We start from the raw sequence: 13,262 nt of genomic DNA on the forward strand, positions 1-13,262 counted from the left end.
AATTCCATATTCAAGATGACAAATATTGCTCATTTTTGGCTTATCCTCTTTTTCTTCTGATATTTTTATTTCAATATCTTTACTATCATCTCATCTAGTTTTGGTGCAACTTAATCAGCACAACTCTTTTTGCCTGATCCTCTCTGTTCTCTTATTCCTATATTTTTCAACTTTTCCCTGATATTTCTAAGTAGTTTCTGCATTTAGGTATCACTTGCCAACCATGTTCAGGTTCAGAACTTTTATTAGCAAAGTGCACATTAGCAAAGTGTTCCAGATCCAAAGTGTATCACTTCTTGCCTTAGACAATTTACACTAGTCTTAAGAGTTTCATCTCTTCTTGTAAGTGGGAGACTCATTCTTTTCTCATTATCTTCACCTCACCAATCCCTTGTTCTTTCCATCTGGAAGGTCATTCTCAAATGAAAATTGAAATTGTTTTGCTTTCATCTTAAAAAGCTCCTCTTCCTGTTCTTCAAGTCTCTTAATCTGCTCATGAAAAGAAGCTATGATCAAATTATGCTTATGTTTAAATTTGTCCTCATTCTCAGTGAAAATTTCATAATCATCTTGAGTTTCCTTGGCATTGAAGCTAGAAACAAAATGCCAGTGGCTGGGCAGTTGTGATGGTAGAACTAACAGCTGCAGTATGTAATCAATGTCTCATCTCTTTTTCTTTCATCTAAATCCACTGGTATTCCTTTAAAGAATATTATCCAATATAAAATTGCAGATGTCTATACCAATCTACCTAGTTAAATAATCATGGAATCCTAGACTCTTGGTCTGGAAGGGACTTTAGAATGCCTCTCTCCACCCATTGTAAGAATCCTCTATCTTATTGTTTCCTCCTAAGATACTAAGCTATTTCTCCAATGTGGATCTTCCATGTAATGCCTTTTATCTTCTATAATACTTGCTTCACAATTGTATCTGAGCATTTCTTTTTTTTTCTTTTTCTTTTTTTAGGTTTTTGTAAGGTTAAGTAGCTTGCCAAGGCCACTCTGCTAGGTAATTATTAAGTGTCTGAGGTCAAATTTGAACTCAGGTACTCCTGACTCCAGGGCCCATGCTGTATCCACTGTGCCACCTAGCCACCCCTGAGCATTTTCTTCTCCCCTTCAAAACACCTTTTAATCAACCCATTGGTTCTCTAAACAACTTGTTCCTGGTATTTTTAAGATATTCCCTTTTCCTTAGGACATCAGTCAAATCCTTACCAAAATCATTTATATTGTGAGCTAATTTCTTCTGCTGCTAAGATCTTTAAGTAGAAGAAAAGATGAAAACATCACTTCACCTATATCCATAAGTATTTAAACTACCTACAGAGGAATATGCAGCCACACAAAATGTTCCCCACATTTCCTCTTGTTTCTATCATTTCTTTTCATATTGAGTCAGCAGAAGGGGGTGAATTTCCTAAGTCCTGCAGACTCTTTTGTCTAGTCTTTAATACACACTCAGGGAAAAAAAATCTCCCAATTATCATTTTATGACTAAGTAAAATTGCCACTCAGAAGAGAGTAGAATGCATTACCAAAATTATTTTTCCTGGGAGTATTCTAAGGGTATGACTTGGGGATAACTTTTCTATGTAAAACAAGAAGATATTACATATCAGTATGAATATACCTTTGAAATGTAAATGAATTTTGTTGAATCATTTGTACAATTAAATTAAATTCAAATAATATTTATTAAGCATTTATTTTTTAGAGCACTCTCATTGACCCTGGGTATAAAAAAAAATAAAATGGACACTGATCTTTAGAAACTTAAACAGGTAGAGTACTAAACATGCAAAGATAATTATAATAAAATGGATTTTTGAAAACAGAGAGATTAGCAAAAGGGAGTATTAGAGAAGATCATGAAGAGAATGTGACATGGAATCTGAGTTTTAAGATGAGGACTTCACTATTCAGAGATGAGAAGAAAGTTCATTCCAAACATTTCAGATATTTTGTCTAAATGCACAATAGTAGGAAAGAATGTCTCATTTAGGGAGCAACTAGTGGTCAAATTTAGCTGGAATATATAAAGCAATAAAAGAAATGCTGTGAAATAAAACTGTAGAGGTAAACAGGGATCATGAGTCTTTTGGAATTGACTTGGATCATTGTGTGATACAGAAAAGTTGTCATTCACAATTCTACTGAACTATTCTAAGACAGTTTCCTCACTTGGGAAATGGGGATAATTTGGAGTGCCCTATGCACTTCTTTTTGTAATATTTATTAGTCATTATCAATCAGACTCTCACTATTTGCCTGCCTTTATTTCATTTTACTCCCTTTCATACATTCTCCCTGTGCTATCATGCTGATTATTTCTAATATAAACAATTCCATCCCTTTTCTAATTTTATTTTATTTTATTTTTTTTCGGACTTTGCAAGACAAATGGGGTTAAGTAGCTTGCCCAAGGCCACTCTGTTAGGTAATCATTAAGTATCTGAAACTGGATTAGAACTCAGGTACTCCTGACTCCAGGGCCAGTGCTCTATTCACTGCGCCACCTAGCCACCCCTCATCTCTTTTCTCTGTGTCTTTGCACTTTTACTCATCTTAAATGCATCACCTCTACCTCATAGAATTAATAGTTTCTTTCAATAACGATGAAGAATTCACCTTCAGACCTTTCTTGGCCACTGACACCACCATCTCGTGTCAGTTGTTGGCACTCTTTCCTTTACATATCAGTTGGAAGGGAACTGATACTGTGGGAAAACTCTATGGCATGATCCTAGTCCTGAGTGGCTGGGAAACAAGACCAGGTGTGTTTAAAGCTTAACTTGGGACCTAGGTTATGCTGATCAGAAATCCAGTCAGATTCCAAGATTGATACAAGAAATGAGAACTGTTTTCTCCTGCTATATATCACAAAGCAATTCATGTTTTATATGAAAATTGATTCCATGTTTGACCAGTCAGGTACTGTTTCCTTTATTACTTTGTATGAATCCTATATTACATGTAAATGATAGACTGAGAGAAGGGAACAAAGTGAGTCACCCTCTTTTTGGCTTTCCCCTCTGCTGGATGACTTCATAAACTTCTTTCTAGATTATTTCAGTTTAGGAATCTTTCATAGTCAGGGGGGGAAAAGCATAAAACTAAGAACCATCTATCAATGGTTCATTAATGAAAGAATAGGAACAATTTTAATAAAATTTGTAAGCAATAATCAAACACATGAAAATATATTCCAAATAATAAATAGTATTTTATATATGTGTGTGATTATATATATGAAGGGCTGTATACATATACTCTGAGGTTCTACCTCACTCCATGCAAACTGGAAAAGATGAAAAGAATAATAGTCAATGTTGGAGGGCTATGTAACAAGAGATGTACTAATGTTTAGTAATAGAATGATGAAGTAGTACAAACATTCTAGATTTCAATTCAGAATTATGCAGAAAAAAATGGGAGACTATACTATTCATTTCTTTTGACCCAGTGAATCCTTCACTTTGGACATATACCCTAAAGAAATCAAAGACAAAAACAGAGGCCTAATATATGTAGCAAATCCTCATAGCAATCCCCCCCCCTTTTTTTTAATAAAGAACTAAATACAAACTAGGTACTCATCAAATGTGAATATAAGTAGGGCAGGGGTTGGGGGAGGGCAGAGTATAGCATATAAATGTAATGGAATCTTATAGTATAGTTAAAAAGTCATGGATATGAAGAATATAGAAAAGGAAGATTTGCATGAATTGATAAAAAACAGATAAGTACCATGATGAAAATAATATACAAATGCAATAATAAAATTAAAATTAAATATAAGTTAGAATATAAGAATAGAATAAGAATATGAGAATAGTTAGAATATAATTAAATATAAGTTAGAATCTGTGTCTTTGCACAAGTTCTCCCAGTCTTAAATGCATCACCTCTACCTCAGTGATACCATATTGCTATTCCCTTCAAATACAACAAAAGAGGAAAACCATGTTTCCATTCTTCAGAAAAGCTAAGAGAAGAGGAGTCCAAAAGAGAGAATAAGGGGTGGAATAGAACTAAGCACATGATCCACTACCTGGAAAATAAAGGGTAAATAGGAAACTAGAGTACTATCACTATAGGGTTACAGCAGGATACTCTATTCTCCTGCAGGTAGTAATAATATTCTTCCTTAACATTTTGCTGAATATGAATTACTGCATCTTGGGATCCAGAAAATTCCTTTATGAGCATCCTATCAAACTGACTGAAAAGAAATGGGAATTCTTAACACTCAACTTCTGATAGTATAATAACAAATGATCCCAATGAGAAAGAAAATGGGAGGCATCTGAAAGAACAAATGTAACCACAAAGGAGGTCTTTAATGAGCTAAGAGTTGAAAAGAGCACATAGAAAAGAAAGAAGGAAAGTTAAGTAAAGAAGAACCAAAACTAAAAAGTGACAAGGAATTGTAAAAGTGGAATCAGAAAAACTAACACTGAATATGTCATTCTAGAAAGGTTTGAATCAACTGCCTTCTAAGAAAACCTAAACTGCTTTAAGATCCTAAGAGTTGTATTTCTTTTTCCATCTTCCAGTCACCTATCCTTAACAATAATTCTTCTGCAAGGGTTTGAGTTTGATATTTTTCTCCTTCCCTTCCATTTCTTCTTCTTACCAGAGAGCAATTTAATATAGGTTATATATTACGTTGAATTTATTTCCATATTAATCATGTTGTGAAAGAAGAATCAGAACAAAAAGGAGGGGAAACCATAAAATATATTAAAAATTTTAAATTGAAAATAGTAAGTTTTGGTCTGCATTCAGATTTCATAGTTCCTTCTCTGGATGTGGATGGCATTTTCCATCACAAGTCCTTTAGAATTGTCTTCAATTATTATACTACTGAGATGAGCAAATCCATTACAGCTCATCATTACATAATGTTACTGTTAATGAGTTAATTCTTCAGTACTCCATTACATTCATATACCACAACTTGCTCAGCCCCTACTCTATTGAAAGATATTCCCTCAATTTCCAATTCTTTGCCACTACAAAAAGAGCTGCTATAAATATTTTTGTACATGTGGGGTTTTTAGACTTTCTTATAATTTCTTGGGGATACGGACCTAATAGTGGTGTTACTGGATCAAAAGGTATGCAGGTTTTTTTGCCCTTTAGACATAGATCCAAATTGCTCACTAGAAAGGTTGGATCAGTTCACAAGTTGACCAACAATTCATTAGTATCCCAGTTTTCTCACATCCCTTCCAGCATTGATCATTTTCCTTTTTGTCATCTGATTGGTATGAAGTAGCAACACAGAGCTGGTTTAATTTTCATTTCTCCGATCAATAATGATGCTGGACATTTTTCATATCACTATAGATAGTTTTAATTTCTTCATCTGAGAACTGCCTGTTCATATCCTTTGACCCTTTGTCCATTGGACATTGATCTTCAAAAAGAGATAAAGATAGAATGAAATAGAAATTGAAAAGCAGAGCTCTGAACTACAGTAGCAGTTTTTTAATCTCTCTGTATAGGATTGCAGACAGGCAGGGGAGACAGTATCAGCAGTAGTAACAGTGCAGATGGAGGCAGCCACTGATAGTGGCTGAAGCAGTAGGATGGTGAAACCAATGCTACTTTATCTGAATCACCAAGTATCTTATTAAGAGATTAATTAAGCTTATTAAAAGAATCCAGCAAGGAATAACTGAATATTGCCTACTCAGGAAAACTTTTAGAAAAAAATTAAGTATTTCTCCCTTCTGTTCTGTTGTCTCTTGCCAAAGGAGGCATGGTTAATTAGCAAAGATTTCTCTATTGCTTTAAATTTTGCTATTTGCATTTTTAAACAATTATTTTCTAACCCAAGATAAAATAATTTAATAACTGGGTTCAGTTCTTTAACTAAAGAGAGTATGATGAGGCAGTGAACCTTTGGATTATTGATCATACAAAATTCTACTGTCTGGTAAATTTCTTTCCCAGTCTGGCAATTAATTAAATCATCTGGGGGCTGAGAGTTGTATAAATTTTGTCAACAATGTATATTTTTCAGTTTTCTAACTTTGCAGAGCTGACTGAAAGAGGCAAGATCCTGACCCTAAATTAAACCTTCACAAGTTAATTTCAATATCTCCAAGTAGAAAGGCTTGCAAAACATAAGAAAGACACTGAAAATTTTAAGCTCTTTTTTGAGGGAAAAAAAGTCAAACTAGAAAGGACAAAGATTAAGTTATTAGATTAAAGAAGGAAAGCAAGACTCTTTCACCCCTATTTTGCTTCCATATTCTCCATCAAATGTAACTATCTTCAAATAACAAAGGTCAGAAGATCATTAATAAGGAATTGAAGTTTAGCATAAGAGAGTTTCCACCCACTCCCATAGCTTTGATAATCTGCTCTGTCAATGAGCTCCAAATTCCCACACTTTCAACCCATGTAAAACTTGTCACTCCAACTAAGTTCTCCAATTCTGTTAATAGTAGCAAAAATGGGAATAGGAAAAGCCTTCTGTTGCCATTTTCCAAAGGTGCTTGGGATGTAAAGGAGTAACTAGGAATCCACCCATTAAATTCTGGTGTTTAGTAGCAGCCAGTGGGGCTCAACAGAGGGTCTTCATCTTGTGTAGCATCCCAAATCAGATGGAGGACTAATTTAGATCAAGTTAAAGACTCTTGGGAATTCTCCGGCACTTATAGACGGATTGACTTTCTTTAACCAGGGGGATCAAGTACTCATGATTAAATTTATGTCCTTTTTTTTATATAGGGAACTTCTAGGTAAGGAAATCTCTTCTACTAATGCAAATCAGAACATTCCCTTCAATTTATGGTATTGGACTATAAAGAGTTGCCTAGAGTCCTGAGAGGTTAAATGATTTTTCCAGAATCAAAAAGCCAGGGTTTATCAGAAGCAGGACTTGATCAGAAGTCTTCCTGGCTCTGAAGCAACTCTCTGTCCCCTAAGCCATGCTGCCTCTCAGATGGGAGGGGGAGGAGAAAGGATTGAAACCAATAAGACTAAGGAAATCAGTCATTCTACAGTAAAGAGGCCAAAACAAATTGGACACTGTATCTAAGGCAGCTAAAGATGCTACTTTCCAATAATAGAAGCCACTTTTAAAATAGAAAACTTTATTATTGCAGCCCTGCTTTCCATACATACACTCAAAGGGGGTCAGATCCTAAACAGATTTTATACTTGAATTAGCCATGAAACAGTTCCTTTACTCTAAAATGGCTGAAGTGTTGGGATAAAGGGATCACTTAAAATGAACTGACTTCATGGTATCCATACTAACTAGCCATGTCAAACAGGTATGAAATGATGTGTTTTAGGCTTCATGGAAACTGGAATCTAGCTGAGAACTATGGTCATCTTATGTAACTGATGATTCAATATGTGCATTTGTGGTTGGTTCTGAATTTCTCAGTGAATCCCATGGGAGGAAAGGACTGAGAGTCCAGTAACTCAATTATATACTAGTTAGTAGATAGAACAATGATCCTTACCTTGAAATAAAGAAAACAAATGTTTTTACCATCTTATGTAGGAATTAGGTAGCTTTTAATTGAATATTAACTGTTCTAAGCAATAATTATGAGCCCATCTATTAAGGGCATACCTTAATGATGTGGTCTTCTGGAGCATGAATAATCCAGTGACAATTGAGCAGATTTGTATAAACATCTGGATAGTGCAAACTTTGTATGATCCCTTCTTCAAAAAGAACAGTTAAGGCAACACAACCAGAATCTAAAATAAAAACCAAAAGTTAAAGTTTTCTCTTTCTAATCACATATGAAGTTCTACTTGAAAGCAAATGAGATTACATTAAATCTTAATACCCCATCACTATCCGCAAGGGCAGCCATCATTTAAGTGTTCATCATTTCTAATCAGAATGGTCACCAGAACAAAAGTAGAGATGTATTCAGTGTCCAGTGTAACTCTTTGCCTGCCACATAATTAAGTTCAATTTCCATGCTCTGTTTAACCATCAAAGTTGGAAGATAAATGTGTCCCATTTATCTTCACCACTGTTTTCCTTGTTGTTCAATTATTTCGGTCATGTCCAATTCTCTTTATGACCCCAGATACTAGAGTGATTTGCCATTTTCTTCTCCAGTTCATTTTTATAGGTGAGGAAACGGAGACAGATAAGATTAAGTGACTTTCCCAGGGTCATACAGCTAATAAATGTCTGAGCCTGAGTTTAAATCCATTTCTTCTTGATTCTAGACCCAGCACTCTCTCCCTGCACCACCTACTATAGCTCCTGAGCTACAAAACAGAAAGTGAAGTAAATTACTTTACCAGAAGAGTGATTTGGTTTAAGAGCTTGGTAGGTGAGTACAAATCCAGTGCCATACTCTGTAGCATCGGAGACAAACTTCAGCCTTATTGAGCTGGAGCTAATGAAGATTGGTGAAGGGACAACCGTACCACAAAACTTCCCTGCAACATAGCATCAGAGATTCTCAAATCAAAATCTAGTGAGGAAAATAAAATTACTTCTTCAGTTCACTGAAAATGTGAAAGAATTATTTACATTACAGTAACTCAGCCCTATGGGCATTCCATCTCCTTTTCTGGATTCATTCCAACCTGCAAAACCAGCCCCAATCCTTTGCATTACTGAGCCACTTTACAGTGGTTCATCAATATTTCTCACTCAAAGAGGGTAGATAAGTCATCAAGGCTGGATCAATCAGTCACAATGGATTATAGAACCAGAGATATAAAGATGGGCAGTACTATCTCTTTCCATCCCTTCATTTTATAAATGAGGAAACTGAGGACAAGCAAAGCTTAAAAGGTCACACAAGTTGGTTAAGGATACAGTCAAAATTCAAATTCAGTTCCCCTGATTCCACATCTGGAGCAATACAACCCAAAAAGAGGACCAAAAAAACTAGATTCTTGGTTCAAAATTTCTGAACAGACTGGAACCATAATGACTCTCAAGCTGGCAGGTTTATAGGAAACTTCATGTGACAGCCAGAATAAATACTAGTCCTTGACAAATCAAAGCACATCTCAAGTTTTACTTTCAAAACCATCCATGCTAGGCCTAGATTTCATAATCAGAAAATTTGACTTTTTAAATTCAGAAAGCTTCAGCCTCCCTACGCTTCCCAGTTTCCCCCGAGCCTTCCCTCACCACTTTTCAGCCTTAAAAAAGAAAAAGCTTTAACTATCAACAAACATTATATGTAATGGAGATAAACTAGGAGCATTTCCAATAAGATCAGGAGTGAAACAAGGATGCCCATTATCACTATTACTATTTAATATAGTATCAGAAATGTTAGCTTTAGCAATAGAAGAAAAAAGAAGTTGAAGGAATTAGAATTGGCAATAAAGAAGCAAAACTTTCACTCTTTACAAAAGATAAATGGTATACTTAGAGAATCCTAGAAAATCAACTAAAATACCACTTAAAGCAATTAAAACTTCAGCAAAGTAGCAGGATATAAAATAAATCCACGTAAATCATCAGCATTTCTATATATGAACAACAAAGCCCAAAGGCAAGAGTTAGAAAGAGAAATTCTATTTAAAGTAATTGTAGATAACATAAAATACTTGGGAATCTACCTCCCAAAGACAAACCCAGAAACTGCATAAACACAATTTCAAAATACTTTTCACACAAATAAAGTCAGATCTAAACAATTGGAAAACAACAATTGCTCATGGTTAGGACAAGCTAATATAAAAAAAACTTAATAAAAATTAAATTACGTATCTTGTGCCATACCAAAAACTGCCAGTTTTTTACAGAACTAGGAAAAAGAAAAAGAAAAAGAAAAACAAAGATTTGGTATAAATATTTATAAATGTCAGGCTCATAAAGCCAATTCATTGCTAATAACAAGCCAGTGAGTCCAAGCTTTCCCCCTCAACAAAAATGCCCAAAAAGCATGGTTTTCTCTATGTTAGTGCAACAAAAACTCACTCACCAATAAGTCTGTCTTCTAATGAATATACAGACAAGGAATCCTGGCGACAAAACTCCTCAAATTCCACATCCAAGTGGGAAAAATTGAGCCAGATGTGCATCTGCCTTTTGACACGTACAGTCCAGATACACAATCTATAGACACACAGAGTGAAAAAAATGTTTGGTTTCTAAATGGCAAGTTCAGATGATAATGATCAAACAAGTGCAACTGGACTTGGTAAAGGGCAACAATGGTGTTTACTCACTCATCACTTCCATAGAACTGGTGGGGGTGTCTTGGGAAACGGAGCTGACCTTCTGGTCCTGAGAGTTGGCCATCTTGGTCACTGCACAGGGCTGGAAAAGGAAACCAAAGAAGAGCAACATTGGCCAGTGATTAGTAACACTACTTTTACAAAATTAAAATAAAATAAGGAAACTACCCAGCTTATAGCCATGGGTCTCTGGGTTTGTGTTGCTGGTGATATTATGTGTCCTAAGTAAGACTGTGTGGAGGAATCTTTGCATCTGACTAGGTAGGGCCCAATGCCAAGTGAGTCAAGCAAGGGCAGTGAAGCTTAGTTCCTGTTACCTGCATGTAAGCCAAGTCCTGCAGGGGCCACCTGGTAGAGACCAAGACGAACATGAGAAGTCACTATACATGTGCCTTCATAATAAATCTTTACAGGCTATCAATTTATTTCATCTTTCACATGTGATAATGGGGGTCATCCTCTCAGTCAGACCTGATACTTACTGGGACTAGAAAAACATCTGTTCAGTTATAATAGGACTCTTCCTCCAATATTCAGAAATATAAATGAGTTTAGTGTTTCATAGGTTCATAGATTAGGAATTGGAAGGCACCACAGAGATTATTTAGTCCAACCCTGTTCATTTTACAGATGACAAACCAAGATTCATACAGGCTAAATGAAAAGTCAACATTTACAAAGGTATTAAATGTCTGAGCAGAGATCTAAATTTAGGTTCTCATTCTAAAAATTCAATTTAATATTGCTTACCCACAGAACTTTTCATCCTCTGCCCTGGGTGAAGAAAGAAAAAGTCTTTTGACATAACCATATTTATGAAAATTCTGCCCCTAACCATCCAACAGATTTAGAAATAATAATCACAATTCATATCTATTTACATAAGGATGTACAAAGAATAATCATGCATGTTTATAAATACTTTACAATTAAATAACTGATATTTATAAAGTACTTTCACATTTACAAAGAGATCTTTGTGCATTATTTCATTTGACCTTCATAACAATCCTGTGAGATAGGTAATACACAAAGAGAATTATCCCAGAATCATTAAAGCATAGTTTTCAAGCTGCAATGAATGAGAAAATGAATGAGAAAATTCAGACTCAGTGAAGTCAAATGACTCTCCCAAGGTCCCACAAGTAACAAAAGTGAGATTTGAATCCCATGTCCAAATTTAAATCCAGTATTTTCCACCATAACACACTATATCTTTTGACCTACCCAACCTCTTTCCATATGGATACCCAAACTATACCTTTCCAAGAATTATGGTATCAAAATTGACCTTTCAGTATACATACCTTAAATATCAAGTTGGTAGAGGAACATATAAAAGAAAGAAAATATATTTCGGGAAATAATTTCTAATTTCAGCTCTCTTGTTGACTATGTAACTTTGAGTTAGTCATCTACCATCTCTGGACCAAACTCACAAAGCCATTATGAGGCTCAAATGAATCAGTGAATAGAAGGTATTTTCTAAAACTGTATAAATAGTTTTTTATTGTTATTTGACCATCATTATAGATAGATCAAAACACTCATTATATCTGATTAATATCCTGGTTTCTGGTTTCTCTTCTCTTCTTTTGGGTCCCATTGAAAGCTTCCTAGATGAAGTAGTTTAAGATGGGAAAAGGACATGCATTCTTGGAACAAGGAACAGCCTGAACAAACATACAGAAATGTTAAGATACACTTTATACTAGAGAGAGGAAGAGTATTGTCAAAAGATTAGAGATTTACAGTTAGAAGGAACCATAAATATTGAGTTCAATCCCCTTTTTTTCATATGAGAAAACTGAGGGAGAGAGTGGTTAAGTAACATGCTCAGGTTCACACAACTAGTGTGTGGAATGAGATATAGTCCTATGCCTTCCTGAATTCAAGTCAGAACCTTACCTGCCATGCTGGTAATTCAGTTGGACTAGAGTTTACTATAGTCCATGAGGAGAGAAGTAGAGACCCCAACATGTCAGAATGGGGTTATTGTTTGAGTAGCTGTCCAGGTGAGGGAGGAGACAAGTAATGGAGGATCATGCACCAGCCTATCATCCTGTAAATTTTATTTTATATAATCTTGCTAAGTGCCAAACTCCGTTGTTCCTATATGATAGAAAGACTGTGCTGTTGACACCCTCTAAATTCAGAGAGTAAAGTACTCTGTTGTTTATTCACCCCAGATAGATAGATAGATATATAGATAAATAGACAGATAGATAGATAGAATCTAGTAGCTAATTAAATATGGAAAACAAGGGAAAGAGAAGAGTTAAGTTAACCCCAAGGTTAGGAGAAAGAAAGATTATGAAAATCAGTTTTGAAGGAGAAAGATAATAAGCATGTTGGGTTTTATTTGGCAGTGGGATATCTACATGGAAATGTCTCATAGCGCTTAGAGATGCAAACTCAGAAGAAAGATCAGAACCACTCACATAGATTTGATAGTCATCTCTAGGGTAGAAGCATTTGAAGTAATGAGAGTAGATGAGATAATCAGTGAGAATACAGAAATAGAAGATAAGAAGAAAGATAAAGAATAGACCCAAATTAAAGAAATTAAAGATTGAGGAAGAGAATGATGATCCAGCAAAGGAAACCAAGGTTTCCTAGAGAGGTATAGGAAAACCAGGAAACTGCAGTATCTCTGAAGTTAAAGGAGAAAAAGGTAGAACAAAGGGTCATCAACAGATAACATAATTAATTCACAAACTTCAGTTGTCACATATATAGATAGTTATAGAATGATAGAATAGAAGAGTCCTAAATTTCTAGTCCAACCACCTCATTTTATTGCAAGGAATCTTGCTAACTTAAAGAAGGAACAATATAACACCAGAAATCAATGTATTCCTAATTATTACAACAGTACTGTCTAAAATATTGTTAAATTATCATATTAATTTTCCATTGAACCTCTAAATTAAATACATTTTATTCAGGATGACATATTGAGAATAAATAATTCCAGTATGCTCTGTGAGCCACAAAATCATAATTTGAAGCCTGCCTTCTCCCCAATTCCTCTATATCTCAATCGCCAACCTCACAATT

General features: G+C 35.0%; 1 protein-coding gene across 1 annotated transcript in view; it reads right to left on the minus strand.

Annotated features, from left to right (window-relative positions):
- The window catches only part of OVCH2 (ovochymase 2), a 71,363-nt gene that overhangs the window by 47,481 nt on the left and 10,620 nt on the right, over positions 1–13,262 (minus strand). The window contains exons 8-12 of the mRNA XM_074231601.1: positions 10,953–10,976; positions 10,194–10,284; positions 9,947–10,080; positions 8,298–8,438; positions 7,606–7,736 (exon numbers count right to left, since the gene is read on the minus strand). Coding sequence (XP_074087702.1) covers positions 7,606–7,736; positions 8,298–8,438; positions 9,947–10,080; positions 10,194–10,284; positions 10,953–10,976 — 521 coding nt within the window. The remainder of the gene's footprint in view (positions 1–7,605; positions 7,737–8,297; positions 8,439–9,946; positions 10,081–10,193; positions 10,285–10,952; positions 10,977–13,262) is intronic.

The sequence above is a fragment of the Macrotis lagotis genome, chromosome 3, assembly GCF_037893015.1.
Source record: "Macrotis lagotis isolate mMagLag1 chromosome 3, bilby.v1.9.chrom.fasta, whole genome shotgun sequence".
NCBI lineage: Eukaryota > Metazoa > Chordata > Mammalia > Peramelemorphia > Peramelidae > Macrotis > Macrotis lagotis.